Here is a 23,565-nt window from a genome sequence, read left to right on the forward strand (position 1 = left end):
TTATGAAGTGTTCCATTTTTATAAAAGCCTCAAAGTCTTCTAAACTTAGTGAAAGTCACTCTCTAGAATTTCTCCCTAGCTAATTCTCAGAGGAAATTTTATTCTGTGTAATATTTTTCTTTTCTTGACATAAGGTCCTTTGTTACATTTTCATTAATATTACCTATAGAACTATTATTACATCACAGCAACTAAGTATCTTTATAGTTTCAAGAGAAACAGTGATGAAGAAGTTTCTTGCCCCAGGACCCAAGTTATTACGGTAAATTAGGGTACCAGTTACCTGGGATATCCTGCTAAATTTCAATTTAGCCTTCAATCAAAGAAGTCATATTACTCAATTACATTAACACATCACCAACATCTTTCAGAGAGGGATCCACAATTTAAAAAGGAAGTGAAGTCATGAATATACTTTGTTTATATGTGTGCATACACACACACAGAGTTTTTAAAGATACTACATGAACTGAAAAGTAATTTCTATAAGGCATTCCTTCATCTTCTGAGGAGTTCTCAAAATAATGAATCGTTCCTTTAAACAAGATAGGTTCACAACTAATAAAAGTATATTTGAAAAACTTTTACAAGTACATAGTCCTTATTCAGTTATATATACAATACTAAAATAGAGAGAATCAAGTAAGTATTTTTGAAAGTTGAAAACTAAAAAACGGAAAGTCAACATTACCATGTGCTTTTTTTTTTTTATTAGAAATCACATAACTTGATCAATGATGCTAAACATAATCTTGGTAACAGAAAAGCTAAACAAGACCCATGTGAAGTTATGCAAATTATAAACCCAGGGGAATGCTATTTTGAAGTACTGAGCCTATAAATTTGTCATATATACCTAGATGTCGAATTTTCTCTTTTCTATTTCCTCAAATATCCCCCATTTACCCCCCCCCCACATAGCTACCCAACCCCCAAAATCATCTCAGTATTTACCAGGAAATAGTCTGTCATCCTTAAAATTTCCCTTTTATCATTAATAGAAAAAATATTTCTATTATTTCAGGTACTAAATTAATGATCCAAATTGTAATAATCAAGAAGTCAAAGGATTTTAAAAAAAAATTAAAATCAGAGAAACATTTCAAAATTAATCAGTTCATTTTTGAAAATCCAAGTATTTATTGAGTGCAAATTTTAACAGGAATAAAATATAAACCATACAGAAAACTTTCAAAAACACTCATCTATTTTAATATCACTTGATGTACTTTATACAATTTTCAAAGTAGGCAAAAACAAATTGGTAGAGGGGAAATAGAGATAAGAAACTACCAGGCAACTGGTCACATTTTCTTTTACCTATACAAAATTTAAAATGTCGAATACCACCCTAGTTACAAATATTATCCTTTAGGTACATCAACCAATCAATGTATTCATACATGTATAATCGTCAAATGCAGAATTATACAATGTTAACATTTTGTAATCTTTATTACCTACTCCTTACAAGCTAATAAAATCTGAACGAAAAACATTACGATTAAATTATGGCATATTTGCAAACTTCAAATAGCGATAAAGCATTCCACATTCCTCTAATAAAAAGCAAAATAAAAAAATAAAACCACAACAAATTCTGTTGGAATGCTGACTAAATATAAGCACCTATATTTAAAATGTGATGAAGTGGGAGAAAATTCCTTTCTACCAAACTGTTTTGTCTCAATGTACACTTTGAAAATGTTCTGGAAAATAACCTTCCTAGTTTTTAACACTAAAGTAAACAAATATAAACATTATAACCATAACAATCTAAACAAGTACTGTAAGTAAAATAACAGCAGTTCCTTCTGTAATCGGGTCTGCTTTTAGAACTACATGAACTGTAACCATAAACTAAAGATTTGATAAATAGTATCAAAATTTTCTAAAATCTCTAGTGTATCGAAGTATTCTAATGTCAAATAAAAATATAAACAGAGGAGCATCAGTCAAAGATGTCTTTTTTGATTTTTATTTTAAAATGTACATTTTTTCATTCATCTAACTTTCTCTAGTGTCTATTTACTATAATTTACTACTACAAGGCTGCTCTATGGCCCTCAGTTAAAGTTTAGATATCTTAAGATTCTTCAAAGAAAAATTTGCCTTGTATGTAAAATGGTGCAATGCAGCAATGGCTAAACCGACAAGGTCATTTTTCTGCAGCACTAAAACCTAAAAACTGAAAATTAATGTCCCCCAAACTGTAATTTACAGGAAAGACTTCCTTGGATAAAGGTATCATACCTTTTGACTACTATATGGGGCCTAAAGTCACAGCACAACTTTCAGAAATTGCTACCAAAAAATTAGGGTGTGGCATATTAGCAATCTCAAGGTCACTGCTTAAAAAAGGGGAATCCAAATTAGTTAAACATTGAATATCAAATAGACAGCAATTCATGGCTGTCAAGGTAAACAATGTATGCTGAGGTTTCCACAAAAAAAAAAAAAATGGGGGGATAAAGTTGATAACTCATACCTCGATGCATTGCTGTGTACTGAACCGTCCTCTTCTTGGCTTTTGTCCTTATTCCTCATCATCTTTTAATTCTTAAATATTAAAAGGGGGGAGGTGAATCTGTGTTTGCTTTGAAGTCTTGTGCTCAGGTATTTACTGTCAAAAGTTGAAAGAAAGGTAAGGTCCCAGAGCTTCTATCAATGATTTTTCATTATCAGGAACAAAGTCCTGACGCTGCAATGATATTATTATAATACAAACCTCAACATCAAAAAGTAAAATAAAATTAAATCTTTAAAAAAAATTTTTTTTTGTTTTAAATATAAGATAAACCGACCAGAGGAAAGCATCCTCCTCAATAGGGAAAGTTTCTCAAAGTAACACACTAGATACAAATAACAATCTCTTTATCTTATTGCGTCATCCGAGAACAACTCAAATTAATAAAAAATAAAGCAAATTTAACTGCAGAAATCTTTACAATTATCACTAATAATCGTGAACCTACCTGATCCATGTAGCAGGTCCAAACCGAGAGTATCTAGTAGTAGAAAAACATTAGATTCCCGAATAATTAAAAAATAAACGTTAAATGTTCTCTTAAGAACAAAAAATAAATAAAAACTATCCAAAAAGGTTTACTGTTTAAAAAAAATAAGCGATAATTAATACAAAAAAGGTCCGGGGGAAAAAAGCTCATTAGGAGAGCGCACAAAAATGGAGGTGCGCCATGGCTTCTAAGCTGGAAAAAACAACGACCTGGCTCTCAGTACGGGCTTCTTCTTTCCAACAAGGCACGAAAAAAGACCCCCTAAAAACTGCTTTTCTCCCTAAAAATGGCTCAAATCTACCCCACTAGGTCACCAGGAGAGGAAGGGGGCTGCGGGGGCCCCCTGAGGCTGCCCGAAAGTTAGAGAAAGTTGCGTAAAGTGTGGAGAAGGCAGGGAGCTGAGCTGAGCGCGCTCTCTAAGGCACAGCCGCCATCTAGAGCCTCCTTCCCAGCTCTGAGAGCTCTGCCTTTGATTGACACTCTCTACATTTACCCCACAACTCAGGTGATGTACCATAGACCCACCCCTTCATTCCTACTAAAAAAAAAAAAAAAAAAAAAAAAAAAAGAAAAAAAGCCTCCATCTAAGAAGGGAGTCTAAGGACCCCACACACACATACACACACCCATACACACCCTCTGGCTTCTTCAAATCACCCCCACAGGGAGGAGGGAGGGCATCTTAACCCCCTCTGGTTCAAGCACCCTTTTCAAGCCAGACAAAAATGTAATTTGTTCCTTTTGTTTAAAGATCTGCTAAATATTTCAGTCCTTGAGCTAAAATTACTTCCTCTCTGGACAGGAAGTGGTGCTTTATAAAGCCATTTTGAAAGAGGGGCAGTTCTTAGATTGAGCCATTGATTAAATAATAGCTAATCTTGTTTCAAAAAATTACCCCCACCCCAAGTTACATGTTTTATAAATAAAGGCACTTAATCTCCTGAGTAACCTCTAAGCTTTGTCTAATGTTATCTAAAATTCTACAAATGAGAAAAAAAATTAAATCTTTTTCCATACCACAAGGCAAAAAAGGGCTAACTCTTACAACTCAAGAGCGCCTCCCTAGTGTTCAATTCCATAAGAGCAAAAAATCAAAGCCAACTGTTTTTCATTATACCAACTGACAAATTTTCAGTTTTATTTTCACAAAATTCTTTAACCTATTGCAGAGTTTTGACAATATTATAAACACAAAAGCAAAGAACCATAACAACAGAATTACTTAAAACAGTATTGTGAATCTTACAGTCAATTCCAGAATCTAGTTATCATCAACAACCACCATACCAAATAGACCAGAGCTTATACACCCAAAATTTTCACCAAACCAACATATGAAATATTAACAATCCATACTCAATAGAAAAGCAAAATCCAAGTTAGGCCGAGTTTAGTTACCAGTTTTAACTAAATCCTGGTATTTGTTGGTAATGGAGGGGGAAGAAATTAGAGAATAAAAAAACATGACCTCTAGATTACCAAGGGAAAAATAATTTCTCAAGTCAAACCCCAATATCCAAACCACCTTTTATTTCACCATAAATAATTCAAGCAAATAAAAAGAAAATCAGAAATAAAACAAAATACTCAAATCCGTCTTATTCAATAGGTAAACCCGCAAAGTAGAATACTACTCCCTCACTAAAATAATCCAATTTTAGACCTCCAAGAAAAACCACTAAAATCTAAATTATACCTCCATTTTAAAAAATCATAATCAAGAATCAATAAGAAGGTAACACTCTTCAAGAAGACATCATCACTAATTAATCAAGACCAACTATCACCAGTACCAAAGAACATGCCAGTCATGTACACCATAGTTGAAAATAGCAAATAACCAAATATCACCTAATAATTATGTATAAACATGAACCATTTACATCAACATACTTACAAGATGCCCTCTAACTTCAACAACAGAAAATCTTGAAAATTCATTCCATTTTAAAGGCTATCACATCTTATATCAACAAGCTACATATTGTTAAAAATTCAATTCATCCATCTCAATCCATTTGTTATTGGTTGTAAACAAATTATCCTAAATGATATTAGGATACAACACTGATTTTAAATTGAACATGTATGAAGTGAGGCAGAATAGCTTATGAAATCTCAAAGATAAATTTTAGAAAAATCAAAGTTGCACAATTAAGAAGACATGCATAGGTTTACAAACACTATTATGTCTTTAATAATCACGTATTACAAATGGATTATCATCAACATTTTATACCACAGAAAAGGTTTACTTCCATCTACACTAGACTCTTCCTTTTTTTCCTCAATAAGACACAATAGAAAACCTATCAGTTTAATAACAATACCTGTCAACTTTCTAACCCGAAAATATTTTGCCTTTAATTTTATTATAAAATATTAGAGCTGTTTTGTAATTAAATCAAATAAATCTTGAATAACCTGTTATACAATCTACTCTTATTTTTTGGGGGGAGGGAGAAGCAAATTTAATAATTTAATTAAAGGATGTACCAGTGTATATTACAGTTCATGAAAATCAGTTATAACTTGATTTTCTGAATACTAAGGAGCTATTTTAATTCAAGAACTGATTGATTTTTTTCAATAAATCAAGCATGACTATGATTTTAAATAAAATTATTCAACACAAGTTCTCTTGATTTGTGACTAACCATGTCTTCAGGAAAAAAAAAATCAGCACACTCATTTCAAGTAAAATATTTAACATCATTCAACTTTTAATTTTTACAAGTTTTAATTACTTTCTATAACCATAACTGTAGCAGTCAAGGACATTTTTTTTGCCCCTAATTAAATGGTAATTTTTTCAGTCAAAAAATAAACTAGGAAAGTGTAGAAACATTAAAAATTTTATTAAAATTAAGAACACGTAAGTACATTATACAATCAAATTGACTTGTCAAAAATCATTTCTATCAATTTTCTAGTTATATTTTTAATAATGTTTTTTCAAAAATGTCCAGAATCTATTTGGCCATGAAAGATCAGAAAGTCTGAAGAATATCAAATCCATTGTCCATTTTTCTTAAGGTGATCAGTAACCTAGATCTTCACTGAATGCATGGAATCCAAGTCAAAACACCCCTCTTGGTTGAATATATATCACAGCACACTGGCATTAATCCATTTTCCTTAAATTGTCAATCCACATTGAACTGCCATCTTGATTCCTCAGGGTAGACTTCACTTGAGACTCTTCAAGTTGACTGGGCTTTAAGGGGAAAAAATTAAAAGAAAAAATGCTGTTGGAATACCAATAATTTTGTTGCTTAAAATAGACATCCACCCACCTTGAAGATATTTTCAATATGAACTGAGATTTGCTTTTTCAGTACAGTTCAAAAATATAAAATTACTTAACTTTATAACAAATAGATTACATCTAAGTGTTTTTTCAAATAAAATCCTTTAAAATGGTTAACTTACAAGAATGGTTCCTAAATAAGGAAATGAAGATAAGAATGTGAGATGACACCATCTTAAAAGTAAAAAATGTATTAAATGCAAAATGCTTCAAAGTTCAAATAAAATTTAAACATGTAAAAACTCTAAGTTTGTTAAACTGTCTAGACAGAGAACCTTTGAAATGAAAATTTCAAATTAATTATTATTGAGAAGAGTTTGCTAAAGGAAACAATAACAACAACATGAGAAACACTACCCAGGAACTTCATTTTTATTCATTTAGAAATATTAAAACGAAATAATATTTAAAGCTATTTGGTGAATCTTCTATCCAAAAAAGTAAGTATCATACAAAGAACATTAAAAGGGGAGGACCAATATAGATATTAATATGGTTTCCTAATTATATAATAGATGTTGATTAACTTTCTTAAAAGGACACAAAGTTCACAAGAATGCCATCTTACTCAGCTCCTACTGTACCAAAGGCAAAAAAGAATTCTAACTTGGGGCGAGGTTTAAATGAGGGGAGGATATGAAAACTAGGGAAATTACCAGTTAATTAGTTTCATTAACTACAAATTACCAAATATAATGAACTAAAAGTGTTCATCATTAAATATCAAATATGGTGCCTTAAATTAAATATACTCATTCTTCAATTGTCAAAACATTGCCATAGCAAATCAAATATAGCAAGGCCAGAAACAATTTTCCAATTCAATTAATCTGGATGCTCTAGATACAAAAAATTACTTCCTTATCAACAGTTTTTCTATAAGCTATCAAAACAATTCAATTATTCACTTCAGTTGTATAAATAGCCACAGAAATTGTTATAACTAATCAAATATGTCAATCCATAAAAGGGCACGTAGGTCATATCTCTAAGCCTAGAAATTAAAACATTCTTTTTTTTCCCACTAAAGGCATAAGATATCATAAATCACCTGGCTTACTAGAATGGATTCTCAACTCTTATCACTACTAAAAAAAACCACTTACATGGTAAAGGGTTACCATTATCAAGAATTGAGCATTTCTCCTAAACTAAGACTAAATGGAGTTTGTACCAAATTGCAAAAGGTTGCAACTCACTAGTCTTTTCCTACCTTATAAAACTCATTCTATTTGAATGGTTCAAACTTCAATCACCAAAGACAATAAACTTGATCAATTTTATCATAAACATAAAGATCCCAACACTGATGAACATTCTTTTTATTTAAATAGAAAGTGGCTTCTTACACTGTATTTCCCTTTTAATTTTTACTTTGACATCAGAAAAGTCTTCCTAGAACACAACATCAGGAGTTGCCCTATTGATTTTATTCTACTTATTACTTTGATTACTAAATGACACTTGTCTTTATGAAATCAAATATTCAATTTGAATTCATGTAAAGTTTATATTTCATGTGACTTTGTACTAAATTTTTCATATTCAGATTCAAAAAACAAAAAAGCACTGAAAATTTCAATTATTAATGTATGAATGTGATAAATGGCACTAATATATGTAATCACAATACTTTTAAATAATTCAAATATTTTAGAGGTAAATATTAAATGGAAGAATAATTTTACATAAATTAATACTTCCCTTTTGAGTCAAAAATGAAGCAATTCTGTTAAGAGACACAAGATCTTATTTAAGTTGTCAAAGTACTTAATAAAGATTTAAGAAAAAAACACCATCTTCATTAAGGAAGAGATCTCTGACCGACAGACTACTATAGAACTAGATATGAAATCTATAGATCTGACATTTTCATAAATCAAAACCACAAATAAATGACTACATTGAGCCAAATATCTGAAATCTGAATATAATCAATATATTCCCAAATGATTTATTAATGTTTGTGCTACATAAATTTAAAACTTGATGAACAAATTTTTAGACTTCAAATTAAGAATAAATCGTGTATATGAATGTATTAAAAATGATCTAATAAGTATAGCTAATATTAAATACAAATAATTAGTTGTAAATAATAACTATAAAACACACAAACTAGAAGACACAATCTTAGAATTCATATAATTCAAAAGATTTTTACAAATAACTGCAGTGAATTCCATTCTCTTCTCTAAATGTCAATTGAAAGACATTTTCTAAATGAATCTATATGAAAAATTAGATATAAAGTTCAGAAATTAATATTCTCATAATTTGTTATAATTAGTTACTACAAATAACTTTGTACTTTATGTAAATGATAAAAGAAATATACCAATAAACCCAAATTACCATTCTGTTTTCTACAAATAAATTTGAACTCCTTTCAAACAATACTGTAACTTGAATAGAAAAGGATCTTGTGCTGACAAGTCCGAATGATAGTGAAATTTAAAGCATTTATACCTTTTCAGTTATTTTCAATAATTGAACTACTTTCAGTTTATCTTATAAACATGAATTTAAGAGGTCCCCTACAATAACACGTAATATCAATCCTCAGATTTCAAATTTCCACATTTTTTTCTAATGAATTATAAAAAAGTTACCAGAATATGACTTGAGAAAGTTGGAATTCCTAAACAGTTCCTAGTCATTTCATTAATTATTTCATACTGAAACATATATTATTTGTTCCATGCAGTTACTTAAGAGATTTATATAACTTCCTGTAGCTAAATGCAAATACCTGTTACCTTACCCTTCAATTAGTCACATTTACTAATTACTGGAGAACAAGATTTTAAAAAAAAAATCTATATATACCTGACATATTATTTTGATTTTTTACATAAAAAGACAAGTATCTGAAATGTACATATTTTTCAAAAGTTGACTTGTAGAAAGAAAGTGATCTATCTTAATTTCAGATTGCCTTAAATGTTCCATTTTGGTTAAACAATTTTACATCTGTTATTTAAAATTCAAAACAAAAACCTAATTCTAAACCTGGAAAAAAGATATTAAATACTTAAAGTATTTACTTTTATTCATCTAAGGGAACCTAATATAAAAGAAATTAAAGATTACAAAGATAATGATAACCATGGTTCTTCTTAATGAATTGCTCTAATGGTAAATTCTTTTTAAAACAAATAAGATGAGTGCGTACCTAAGGTTTGGTACTAATCATATCCTATGTTAAAAGTGGCAATTTCTAGAGACTTGACAAATATTCTGGCTAAAAAAACAAACTCACATTTATTATCCATTGCCTACAGGATTACTTTCTAAGTTATGGGTACCCAAGTTCTTTCTAACTTTAGTTTTGGGTATCTAACACAACTTTTAGTACATAAAAGGTCTATTTAATGGGAGACGATATCTCTGAATTTGCCACAGTTGATGCAGCAATGCCTGGTAATCCAAAAATCTGTGTGAAATTTCCAAACTAATGTGAAATTCATGATTTTCTAAAAAAAAAATCCCTATCCTTTGCAAATAATAAATTAAACAAATACTAACTAAAATAACTGAAGAAAAAAGGAACTGAAACAGTTCAAGTTAGCTAATATTTCCAGTTATTAATGATTGGCAAAGTTATAACAAGTTTTTGAAATGCTCTAACCTAAATATAAAAAGTCATAACTTAATTCCAACTTTTTTCTTGTGGTAATATATCAATTTGACACAGTATTAAGACTGCTAAAAGAAGCAAATAAAAGTATCTCCTATTTTCTTCAATTAATTTCAATCTTCTATTATTTCAGTGATCCATTTAGATATTCTTTTTGATTCAATTCCCACAGCAGAATGTGAACAAGGAGTTCAAATTAATCATACAAAGGGATCAAAAGCCTGAGATCACTTTGGTTTTTAAAGGATGATGTAAAAGATGTTATGTCTTCAAATAAATGAAAGATTTTCCAGTGAAAATTATTAACCTTGCTAGGCCTAGAGGGCAAAAATGTATAGTAAGGTAGACTTTATATAGAAAGAAAATTTTACACTTACAGCTAGTCTGGAGTTGTGAACTACTACAATAATTCTGGAGAGCAATTTGGAATTATGCCCAAAAGGCTGTAAAACGATGCAAACTTTTTAATCCAACAATATAACTACTAGCTCTCTATGCAAAAGAGATCATAGAAAAGGGTAAAGGACCCATATGTACAAAAACATTTACAAAAGCCTTTTTCATGGGAGCAAAATATTGAAAATTGAGAGGACACCCACCAACTGTGGAATAGCAGAACAAGTTGTGGTATATGAATGTAATGAAATACTACTGCTCTATAAGAAACAATAGGCAGGGAGATTTCAGAAAAACCTACAAAGATTTACATCAACTGATGTTGAGTGAAATGAGCAGAACCAGGAAAACATAATACATAGTAAAAGCAACACTGAGTGATCAACTATGACTAATTTAGCTCTTCTCAGCAGTATCCAAGACAATTCCAAAAGACTGGTAATGTAAAATACTGTCACGTCCAGAGAAAGAAGTATGGAGCCTAAATGCAGATTTCAGCAAACTATTTTCACTTTGGAGGGGGTTTTTTTCCAACTGTTTTCCCCCTTTTTGTTCTGAGTCTTCTTTTACAGCATGAATGACATGGAAACATGTTTATTATTGTTCACATGTAACATTTCAGATTGCTTGCTATCTTGGGAAGGAGAAAAAATGTGGAACTCATAATATTAATATAATATAAATGTTTAAAACTATCTTTACATGTAATTAGAAAAATACTAATAAATTCAAAAAAGAAAAGGATAATTTACAATGAAAAAAAAAAACCACTTAAGAACCATTCAAAATAGAATGGGCTGCCCTAGAAAAGTTTCTCCATCACTAGAAGTCTTCGAGAACTAGTTGACAAAAATCAGTGTTCATACTTTGTGTAGGCATTGTACTAGATAACTTCACAGATTCTTTCAAATTGTTCCTATTTAATAAGCCCAGAGTTATAACTGTGAATGTTTAAAAATCACTCATTCATACTGACAAATTCTAGAACCTCACCACAACACAACAAATAAACTGACTAATTTATATTCAGACCTTCATAATTACATAAAGTAACAGCAATAAGAAGCTTGAGTATTCAATATTATCTTGTTTCCTAACAGCTTAAAAATAACTCTGCTAAGTAAAACACCTGAAATGTATAGGTAAAAGTGACTAGAGCTTTGTATTTGGAGTCAGGAAGATTATTGCAAATCTGTAGACATGTACTACTTGGGAAAATCATTTAACCTCATCTAATTCAGTGCTCTCATCTATAAAATAAGACTAACAGCATTTAAAGTTGTGGTTAGGATTAGACGATATAACATTTGTAAAATACTTTTCCAATGTTAATACACTATAAAAATGTTAGCTATTAGTAGTAGTATAGCTGTGCTTTAAAATTGCCTGTGGATCAGCACTAGAAATTATCATGGGCCTACTGGTTGAAATAAATACTCTTCAACTTCCAAAATCTGCTTCTTCCTACATCTATTATGTCATCTGAGTTGTCTTTAAATCCCTTACCCTCACCAAAAAATTGTAGGCTGAGAGTAAAAAAGTTGATTAAAATCAAAAGGCTAGTATAGAACACTAGAATGATAGCTTGATTCAATTAAGAATGATTTGTTACTATTTATCTATCACTAATAATATCTATCACTTCAAGAAGAGGTAATGAAAATATTAAAAGGCTGACTTCTATACATACTGGAAAAAATAGCTATTTTAGACAAACAATAATATTCATTTTAGAGGCCTGTATAATTCAATCCATTAGTTAAATCTTGGCTGCTCATCCAGAGATTTATGTAACTTCACTTTAAGAAAAGACTAGTTATTTTTAGGGTCTGATATAGCCCCAAACGCAGTCTCCAAAGAGAAAGGAAATGTTAGAGATATACTCTGTTGAATGAATAATATGTTTCCTAATTTTAAATTAACAAAAATGTTGAATTTTCAACAACAAAAATGTATTAAGAGCACCTACTATGTGTAAAACATTTGCTACAATGACATTACATTCCCCTGCCATTAAAGAATTTGTTACAAGGTTAAAAAAAAATTCACATCTCATTGGTTTTTGTTCAAGGAAAAGTTTTGAAAGAAAGTTGCAAACCATATGTTTCTTATTAAAGAAAATAAAGAAACTTATTAATACTTCAACTAACTTCTATTATTTTTATGAGTTAAAAGGTTCTATTTAAGTTAAAATCACAATTCTGCAGGATAACTAAGTCAATTAACTAGTAAATGTCACAAGATGGTGGCAATCTAAGCACTGATTTCTAAAAAAATCACTTACCTTCTAAGACTTTAGGTGCATACAAAATAATGGAATTAGGAGATATAGGAAATAATTAAACAGCTAATTTATTTTATTTTCTTTCAAGCTCTTAATCTAGGAGTCTATAGTCTTTAATAATATCCTAACTGTTAAAACTTCTAAAGCTCTCACCAACAAATAAAGATTGTTTGCTCTAATGGAAAACTTACTATACTCACCTGTATAAATTCTTAAACAAGTTCCTACTATCAAAAGTTTAAGATGATAAATTCTAAATTCCTTATTTCATTTTTTCACACTATTTTACATATGTAGAGACAGAGGAGAGAAGAAGAGGAGAGGAGAAGGGGAAGAAAAGAAGAAGGGGGGAGAGAGAGAGAGAGAGAGAGAGAGAGAAGAAAGAAGAAAGAAGAAAGAAGGAAGAAAGAAGAAAGAAGAAGAAGAAAGAAGAAGAAGAAGAAGAAGAAGAAGAAGACAAGTATGGAGAGGGAGAGCCAGGTGCTTCCTAATAATTCTAAATAGCTTTTATCTTTTGTTTGAAAGTGCTCAAAGACTGCCTAAGAGACAAATTCAAATTCCTCTGGTTATAAATTTTATCTCTAAACATTATTAAATAAAATACCTATATATCCACATACCAAATTCCTCATCACTATACAATTCATATATCACCTTCCTGGTGTTAAATGTTTGTTTTGCTTTCTCCATTGTTCTGTTAGGAGACATGACTCTAAAAGTTACAAAAATACAATGACAAATAATAAATTTTGTTTTTCATCCATATTAGAAAATATTAAAACAACAATACATGAGTAAGGCTCATAAGAATAACATCTACAGAATTCTGACAACAAAAGTATACTTAACTTCTAAGTTTTTTTAAAGAGAAAGTCATAATTACTAATGAAAACTATTATATCCTTACTTAAAAACTATTTACCACAATGTTGCAATCTATAATATCATAAAACCATATAGTTAAAACTTTAATTCTCATATCAAAAATAAATTTATTTGGTTCTTTTTTGATGCTAATATGCAGCATAAAACTAGTAATGCCCAAAGAGATACTAAAGAAGGAAAAGGGACCTGTATGTGCCAAAATGTTTGTGGCAGCCCTGTTTGTAGTGGCTAGAAACTGGAAAATGAATGGATGTCCATCAATTGGAGAATGGTTGGGTAAATTGTGGTATATGAATGTTATGGAATATTATTGTTCTGTAAGAAATGACCAGCAGGATGAATACAGAGAGGTTTGGAGAGACTTACATGAACTGATGCTAAGTGAAATGAGCAGAACCAAGAGATCATTATATACTTCAACAATAATATGTATGAAGATGTATTTTGATGGAAGTGGATTTCTTTGACAAAGAGAAGATCTAACTCAGTTTCAATTGATCAATGATGGAAAGAAGCAGCTATACCCAAAGTAAGAACACTGAGAAATGAATGTAAACTGTTTGCATTTTTGTTTTTTTCCCAGGTTATTTTTACCTTCTCAATCCAATTCTTCCTGTGCAACAGGAGAACTGTTCAGTTCTGTACACATATACTCTATCTAGGATATACTGTGACATATTTAACATATATAGGACTGCTTGCCATCTAGGGGAGGGACTGAAAGGAGGGAGGGGAAAAATTGGAACAGAAATGAGTGCAAGGGATAATGTTGTAAAAAATTACCCTGGCATGGGTTCCTGTCAATAAAAAGTTATAATTATTAAAAAAAAATTTATTTGTAAACCTCATTTAGTTATGTGACTAGAATGAAAACTGACAAATTGAAGCCTGAGAGCTATGCTGATGCTCATAAAAAATTAAGACTTAAAGAGAAAAAAAAACTAGTAATGACTAACAGATGAAGCACACAACTATAGTTAACTAATTATGGGTTGACAATACGCTAAAATATTTTACATATTTAAGTAATTCTATTAACATAAGGAAATTTTTTTTAAAAACTGAAACTAAACAAGTGTTTACAAAATTGCTATATGGAAATATCAATGAATCTGCCATTATTAATTTAATTTATATTTATTTACATTATATATTTTTATTTTATATTTAAATGCCAATTTATTGACTAAAAATCTTGCCTAAAAAATACTGATAGCCATTTAAAGGAGAAGTACTGGAAGAGGATAAGATTATGTAAAGAAGTCAAATGATAGAATTTTAACAAGAGAAACATTGAATAATGACAGCTAATCTTTATATAGCACTTTAAGTTTTGCAAAATACTTCACTATCTCCTTTATTGTCACAGCAGCTTCAATTTGTAGGTGCTATGATAATCTCACTTTATAGATGAGGAACTCTTAAGATGTCCTATGTTCTGGTCTAATACTTTTATGAACACAGCATGTCCTCATGAGTTTTGGTTCCATTGCTGAGTGGATTATTTTGCCTAAACAGGAGTCATGTTAACTCTTACTTTATTTTACTTATTATTGAAATCATGCTCTAGAAGGGAAATTAGAAACTATTCAATTCTACTCCTTTATTTAACAGATGGGTTAACTAAGGTCCAAAGACTTTAACTTGTCAAAGGTCATTCTTTAAGTTAATGGCACAAACAGGATTTAAATCCAGTTCCTCTAATTCCAAAGCCAGTTGTCTTTTCACTGTAATATACTACTTCCCTTGTTAGATACTATGTCTAGAAAAAAACATTTTGAGATACTTAGGGGGAAAAAGCTGATCTATAAAAATACTAGATGTACACAGTGATAAGAATTGTTTCCTATCCTTTCTTATTCCTAAATTATTTTATATAGCTAAAAATAAATCTTTCTTTCACACACACCACAAAATCCTTCATTTCTGTTCATTTGTTTTTTTTTTAAATAAAGAGCCTTTGCTTTAATTTTAGCTATTAATGTCAATACATATTCTGACTTCTTCAAAAACCACTGTTAAAAGCTATTTAAGTAAGCTTTTTAAAAAGCTTACCATTATAGCTAATATAGCTGTATGAAATGGCAAAAACAATGAAAATCGGTGTGTTACAGCATGCTTGTAGTAATATTGCCATCCCTTGCCTCTTCAATATCATAATTGATTTTTAAAGTTTGAAAAGGTTTAGAAAAAAGTTAAATCTGAAGAATTTGAGAAGTCATAATTACTACAATTGTCTTCAAAAGCGGTAGAATGTTATTTGGTAGAAATAAGAAAAAAAAACACCTTTGGACTAGATCATAACCAAAATAAAAAATTAAAACAATACAATGAATTTAATAATCGAACCATAATCCATACACTGAAGAACAGATTCAGCCCAAGACTTCCAAGAGAGTTAATTTGAACTCTTTGAAATTTGAAATCATTTGAAAAAGTGTACTGCTTTGTTTTACAAATGTCTTGCAATTGATAAGACTGTAGTTTCCTGTGGGCAAGTGCCTTGTCCATAAACACCACAAAAATTAAAAGAATACCTACCAAATAGTACAGTCCTAAAAAAAATTTAAGTTCTTAAGCATAATGTATTTCAAAATCCTAGATGGTAAAGAGCCTTCCCTTTCCATTCCCCCCCACCAGTATCCTGCATGGTGTCTTTGCACATCATAGGTGTTTTAAGATTGGTTTTATTTGTTGTAAAATTGCATGCTATCAAACTTTTTAAAATGGAATCAAATTAAAAGCATTCAGAGACCTTGCTATTTAACTAATCTTTTCTTTCATTCATTTGTAAAACAAAAAAATTGTCTCTTAATTTTATAGAAATCTGTTATATCTGAATGAAAATGAAATGGGTAGTTTTATTCTGAAATTGGTGTTACTTTGGAAATTTTAGCAACTCATGTGATAGACAAATACAATAAAGCTCATCTTCCAAGCATGTAATAACATGTTCAGTGTCGTCTTCTAAAATTTAGTCAAATGGAAATCAATAAAAATTCTATCCTCAATCATATCTTTTGTAAATTTTGTAAATTATATTTTACAATTTTTGCCACGAGGTCAAGTTATACAAAAAATGGGAGAAAATGATACTTTCTTCAACATTCTCAGAAAATATATTTAATTATCCAATTAAAAGCCCAATAAACACATCTTAAATTATAGTTACAACTCAAAATTTTCCAAGATAATTAAATACATTAGTATTAACTTTTTAATCCTGAAGAATCTGAATCACTTTTAAAAAATCTTAACAATATAATATACCTACCTCACTGGTTGCTTTGGGAGAAAATATTTGTTAAACTTAAAAGTAATACATAATTTTAAAACATTCTCTCCAAGACCTACTTATACATATTTTGTTCTATTAATTTTCTTTACTAGAGATTAACTGGAGCTATCCCTCTACAATTATCTTGATGTCCAATGCTTCTTTTTCCCTTAAGTGGCTTACATTCCAAAAATGACAACTGTTTGTAAACTATACACTTCAGACTCTGCAAAAAGGATTTAATAGTCCAAAACTAAATATGAAACCCTAACTTTGGAGATGGAATTGAAGTTTAAAATAGAAATTATCTAATTGATAGGGCTTCCCCCCCACACACAAATAAGACAATTAAAGCCCAGAGAAGTTAAATGACTTGCCCAAGACCATGCTCTAAACCTCATATTTCCTGCATCCTGGATTCTTTCCTCATACTTTATTCAATGCAGTAGAAAAAAGAGGAAGTTTTCAAACAGTCTAAAAAGTCTGTCTCTTTTTTCTATTAGAAAACATATCTAAGTAATGAAGATTATGTCTTCACAAAAAAAGCAATTCAACTATTGACTGCAGCGATTTTTCTAATGCTTCTGATCATAAAGACAAATTTGTGAAAAGCAACATTCAAACAATTTTATATGATAAAGCATATTCACATTCAATGTTATAATAACACACCTTGGATGATGAGCCTGACTTTTCATTTCATGGTGTGGTAATATGGCAATTTAAATGACATAATTAAGTACTACCAGCAATCGAGATGCTATCAAAGTCAAAAACTGACACTCAGGTGATTTAAGTTTTTCATGTTCTAAGAATCAAAGAACAAAATACTAGTGGGGGGAGGGGGGAGGAGAATGAGGATTTAAATATTTTATTCTAGTTCATAGGCATAATATTATGATGAATTAAATATAAAGAAATAAAAGTTACTAGAAAGTAACATTAAATTTATGCTTAGATATGTATCATACATAATACTTTAATTTATATCTGATCTAACCAGCCAAACAAAGGGAAAACTTTAATTATTAAAAGTCTGGCACGCAAAAAAATGACTAAGTATTAAAGTTGTTAAGGCCAAAAGCTAAGCAATAGACTGATTAGCAGAATTCTACCCCATCAGATTAAGGATTAATTTTTGAAATTATTTGCCTATTTTACATTTATACTGGGATGGGTAGGAAAAGGGGTCTTGACATAAGCTACTCCTAAATTTTCTATATTCTCAATAAAACGTCTTGTTTCAAATGTAAATGGTTTCAATGTTAAAGTCTAACTGAATGTTAAGTTTCAGTCAAATGTGACTCAGGAATTATTTCAATTATCTTCAATAACTAAAGCACACAATTATTTATTCTATACCTCATAGGGCTGCTCATATTCACAGAATTTTGTTTGCAAAGACTACAGTTAAAATAAGCTGTTAATCCCAGGTACTACCTGATTCTACAAGAAAAACCTAAAGTTCATACGCTTTTCTTATGGAAAAAGAATAGTTTTGAGCTCATTTTAAACAGGAAGCAAAAGAATGAACAAAATAACAGTTCTGGCACAACTATTCACTTGACTAAAATGTTTTCAGAAAAATTTGGTTTTTGACACAATCTATTTAAAAAAGCAGTGATGTAAAATTTTAAATCGTATTACTAGACAGGTTGGAAATATTCCAAATTGTCAAGAAAGTCCTAACAATTCTTAATTTTGTGAGTGTGTGAATGATCTTCTAGTATCTGAATCCAATTTACAAATTCTATTTTACTGGCAGTTGGAGAGAATTAAATAAGTTCCTTACCATTATCACCAAACCCAATTTCTAGTGATACACTTTCTTTCAAAACACTTAATATAAAAAATGCCTATTGTTTAAAAAAAAAAAATTCCATTTAGAATCTAAGATCACAACTAGCAAAAATGAAAAAGAAAAAACCTCACTTTATGACTCAAACATATTTTTTCTTTTTTTCTTGAAGCAGACTTGTGATAGTACATATACAACATTTAAATATTTAAGTAGGAAACAAGCAATACCTTTTAAAAATATACTACAAGGCAGTTTAACTTTTTAAGTGTTTATTCAGTGATTTTTTAAAAAGTAGAAAATGCCAGAAGGCTCTAAAATTTATCCAATAAAAGATTTACACAATTTAAAATCAAAACAATTAAAAAAAAAACTAATTGCAAAGATTAAGTGACCAACTAACTACAAATTCAATCGTAATTCTGAAGAATATCTTACTTGGAATAGGTATAACTACATTAAATGTACACTTTTTTTAATTAAATATTTTTATACAACATTTATATAATGCAAAAATTCCAATACGTTTCTAAAATTGTAAACAAAATAGCTAAACAAATTTGTCTAGTTTGTCTTCTATGTCTTTGCCAAACTCTAGTACCACAGTATTTAAATTTTTTATTCCAATTTTTCACTAAGAGCATTATTTCAGATGTTTAAAAAAAATCCATCCACATACCTGCTTCACAAAAAACAAGACTTTTTCAAAGATGCCTTTTTATTTCAACCATCTCCATCTTCAAAAATGAAACATGTTCCTTTGGAGGAAAAAACAGTAAGCATACTTTAAATAAATTCATCTAAGCAGTAAGTCCTGTTTGACGTAATATCGATTCTGTAGAAAAACATTTCTTGACTTTTTGGAAAATAAAACAAAGTCTTTAAAATCCAAAGTCAAAATCCTGAATACATTCTTAAGTGCCTAAAACAATCTAAGTTGCAGAAAGCTAGATAATTTAATTTCTGAATTATTTTAAACATCTATTTCATTCACTTCACAATTAAGTTTAAAGGATACAATGTACACTTTGAGTTTAGTTTCCTCAAAATAAAATGAAAATTGGAATATTTTAAATCTGCCTTTAGTTAACAAGAAATGAATGTGTTATATATTTCTATTTTACTGTATTAGTTTGACATATAAAACCTAGTGATACTATATCCAATTACTTCTAAAGAGTCCATTTTAAAAGTGTTCATTAGTTAATTAAAGAGACATAGACGAGAATAACAGCAGTTAATGAAAATTTAATAAGATTTTTCCCTAAATTTCAAATAAACTAATGAAATTTACCAGTTCTTACCTCTAATTAAGCCTTCAATTTCTTTGGAACCACCATTAAAGTCCATTTATTCTGCATATTATCTATAAAAGAAGGGAAAAAAGGAAAGATTATCTTAATGTTTCGATATTTAAATATCATTTTGTTTAAATACCAGGAAAGAAAAGATTAACATTTAGAAAATAAGAACTATAATCATATTAACACAAAGGCTCACAAAAATACCATCTATGTATCCATTTGTGGTATAATGATTTCTTAATGTTAAATGTTAGGTTTTGTTTTCATTATCTTTGGCTGGGACACACACTGGAGATGAAGAATGGTAGGACCTGAAGAATGTTATAGGACAAGCAGTCTTTTTTAAGGCAGCTTTATTTCTTATTTCAGCTTAATCAGAACATGCAAAACATACAGCAAATGCAATATTAGTTTTCTAAAATTAATGTAATTTCCTTTCCTTTGGCATAGAAAAATTTTCTTTCTAATCCTTAACAATAAAAAATAAACTTCCTTAAAAACTGTTGGAAGTCAAAATGGCCTCTACTACTATAAAATTTTAAACCACAAGTTCTTTTGAGTTCACCACACAGAATAGCTTTGTCCTTTTAAGCAGTTCCAAAACTTGCAGTATCTATGACCTTTATTCAATTTCCAAACTACATTGTTAGAAATTTAACTGCAGGTATTTTTCAAGACTAACCATTGTTAAAACAAAATAAATGCAATTTTCCTAGGCTTATTCCTAGCAATTAGTGTACTTGAGAAATTAAGGAGTTCATTTCTTTTTTTAAAAGCAATTTAGATTAAGAATACCTATTTTTCAAACCACTTAAAATTTTTAAAACAACTATAAATATCAATTTGGGCATGTAGTAAAACTACTAATTCTACAGAAGATTTAGGAAAAACGAAGATGTATAAAATTTATAAATAAAATAGCAAAGCTATTTGACTAAGAAAATGTCTTGCAACCATGCACCTAAGGCAATCTGCGGTCTTTGGTCAAATTGTTTGCTGAAGGTTGTTGTTTTAGTCAGGTACAACCTTTTACAGTATCAGCTAAACCACAAGAAAATATACTACAGAACACATAATGGTTACGTATGCAGTATTTACCACTTTTGAATATCAAATTTTTCTAACAATTCCACCTTTAAAATTATTATCTTCATCTACCTGACCACAGACATTTTTAAAACAACGTGTACTGTTAGAAGGCTAAATGCAACAAATATGGCTCCTCTTCAATCTCAATTACTGAGAAGTCTTACCTAATATTTACACTACAAGTAACTTCATATAGAGATTCAGTTTGAACATTCTCTTTTTTAAAAAAGTTTGTCAGTAGTTCACTGTCGTGTCATTGAACATTTTTTAAAAAATTGTTCCAGTTGAAGTTTTAAAACTCTCAACAACTCAGGTAAGTTCTGAATTATTTGTTCTTCTTAAATCCAAAATTTTAAGAAGTTCCAGATAATGGCGACTGATAACCTATAAAAGCCTTTAGAAACAACCCAGTTAATCACTGTGGAGAAACCAGGATGTCAAATATTTTCACCTTACTGTCAAATTTTTTTAAAGAAAACTGATAATGTGTGTTCAAGGATATACACATTAGGTTTTCTCTTTAAGCACAATAATCAAATTTCAGACATATATTTTATATGGCTGAAATACTTTATTAAGTGTACAGACATAGGAAGTTTGTTTTTAAATAGAAGCATTTCTGAAACTTATTTTTAAAAGCAATTAATTCAATTTTAACATTTTTCCCTTAAGACAATTTTTTACAATAGTATCCCAAAATATCTTCGAATACATAATTCTGCGGTCCATTTTCTGGAAATGGCTTGGAAAGAGTTAAAAGCCAACACCCCAAAAAAAAAAAAAACAAGTTTTATTCTTAAAAGCCTAGACAAGGTTCTATCAATCATTTAAATTAAACCATAACAGTTACATTCCTAATTTCCAGAGAACCACAAAAAGCCCTAAAAACAAAATTTAAAGGGTCGTCGTTTACACACACACACACACACACACACACACACACACACACACACACGAGAAAGAGAGAGTAAAAAGACAATTCTCTAACTCTTTTCTCCTTTACGGTGACTATCTCCAGCCTACAAAATCACTCCATCCCCTGTTTTCCGACAGAGTACCCAGGTTTGGGGGGTGAACAATTCCAACCCTTCACCACCCCCCCACACACACACACACCAAAACGCGGTTTCTGCAGCAGTAACCACCAATACCCCCCCATCCTTTGCCATTTCTCCCCTCCCTTCCCCCTAGCTCCAAAACCGGGGAGATCCTCTGTAGCCCCCTGCCAGCATGTGAACCCTTTTGGGGCGTCCGCACAAATGCCCCCTTTTCCCACCCCAGGCCTGGGGGAGGTGGTCGAGCTCTGGGCTGGGGCGAGCAGCCCCAGTGCAGAACAGCGAGCGCCGAAGATTCGCGTCCCCTCCTCCCCCCCCTCCTCTGAAGCTCAAGGACATTTTGTTTTTCCTCTCAAGGACAAAGGACAATAAAAGGCGCAGAGAAAGGAGAGACTTACCCGGTCCGAGGGCAGCAGGGACCCCGACCCCCCGAGCTCTCCTCCTCGCGGCCGGCCTTGCCCGCGCCCGACGGGCTACGACCCCAGCCGCGCCTCCCGCAGCCGGCCCGGGGCCGGGGGTGCTAGGGACGGAGTCCGCATCGAGCGAGTGCCGCAGCGGCCGCGGCAGCCACAGCTACAGCCTACCGCCCCCCCTCCAACCCGATCTCCTTTTCTCTGCGGCCCCCGGAAACTCTCAGTGAGCCGGGGCTCGGCAGACCCCCGCCACCGCGCCCCTCCGAGAGCCCCGAGCGGGCCAGGCGCGACTCCTCGCCTTGCCGACCGCATCTCGCCGCCACCGCAGCGGAGCGCCTGACAGCTCGGGGTGCTGCTGCCTCTCCGGCCATCTTGTGCCGTGTGTGTGGTGTCTCTCTCCCGTCTCCTCTCTCTGTGTTACTCCCTCCTCCTCCTCCTCCCCCCCATCCCATCCCCCGCCCCACACACACCACACAACATGGCCCCTTTGCTGCGGCAGCGACGGCTGCAGCAGCAGCGGCAGCAGAAGCTCCACAGCACTCCAACCTCCTCCCCCCGCCCTCCCATCACTTCCCCCATGCAACCTAACTCGCCCTCAACGCAACGGGGCGCGCACTAGCGCGCGTCGCCGGCGGTAGCTCCCATTGGCTCGATATCCTTTCATCTTCCCCCCCTTACCCCAGCAGCGGCCGCGCGCACGCCCGAAAACGTTCTTCACCACCCAACAACAACTCTGCCATGTCCATTGGCTAAGCTTGATCCCACCTCTTTCCTGAGGGTTGATAGGCTTCTTCTCTTGCCAATTGCTGCGTCCCCCCGCTTTGCTTTCTTCTTTACTTGGCCCTCAGCTTACCATTGGCTAATGCTCAAAGCGCTGGGTTCTGAATTGAGGGGCTGCCCGCGGTGGTCGCCCTAGATCTTACCCATTACTTCCTTTTCAATCTTGTGTTTTGTTTTTGCTTTTTTAAATTTGTTTTAATTCTAAAATTTATAACATTAATAAAAAGAAACGTTCAAATAAGGATTTTTCAAGTGAGATCATACATAAGCTCCAAAATACTTAATATGTGCATTAAAGCTTACACAATAAGGAACAA

At 31.7% G+C, this 23,565-nt stretch overlaps 1 protein-coding gene across 7 annotated transcripts in view; it reads right to left on the reverse strand.

Annotated features, from left to right (window-relative positions):
• CHD2 (chromodomain helicase DNA binding protein 2) overlaps positions 1-22,871 on the reverse strand; it is a 143,631-nt gene extending 120,760 nt beyond the window's left edge. For 2 of the 7 annotated variants that reach the window (XR_007951067.1, XM_051981045.1), the window contains exons 1-5: positions 22,454-22,868; positions 19,912-19,973; positions 19,287-19,365; positions 2,976-6,234; positions 2,489-2,623 (exon numbers count right to left, since the gene is read on the reverse strand). Coding sequence is in view for 5 of the 7 variants with exons in the window: in XM_051981045.1 (XP_051837005.1) it covers positions 2,489-2,550 (62 nt within the window). In the remaining 2 variants the exon portion in view is untranslated. Of the gene's footprint in view, positions 1-2,488; positions 2,925-2,975; positions 6,235-19,286; positions 19,366-19,911; positions 19,974-22,453 lie in introns of those variants that run through there. The other 5 variants (XM_051981042.1, XM_051981044.1, XM_051981046.1 and 2 more) reach the window with 5 other exon arrangements.
• Between the last annotated feature and the right edge of the window lie 694 nt (positions 22,872-23,565).

This window comes from Antechinus flavipes, chromosome 2 (assembly GCF_016432865.1).
Source record: "Antechinus flavipes isolate AdamAnt ecotype Samford, QLD, Australia chromosome 2, AdamAnt_v2, whole genome shotgun sequence".
NCBI classification, from domain to species: domain Eukaryota; kingdom Metazoa; phylum Chordata; class Mammalia; order Dasyuromorphia; family Dasyuridae; genus Antechinus; species Antechinus flavipes.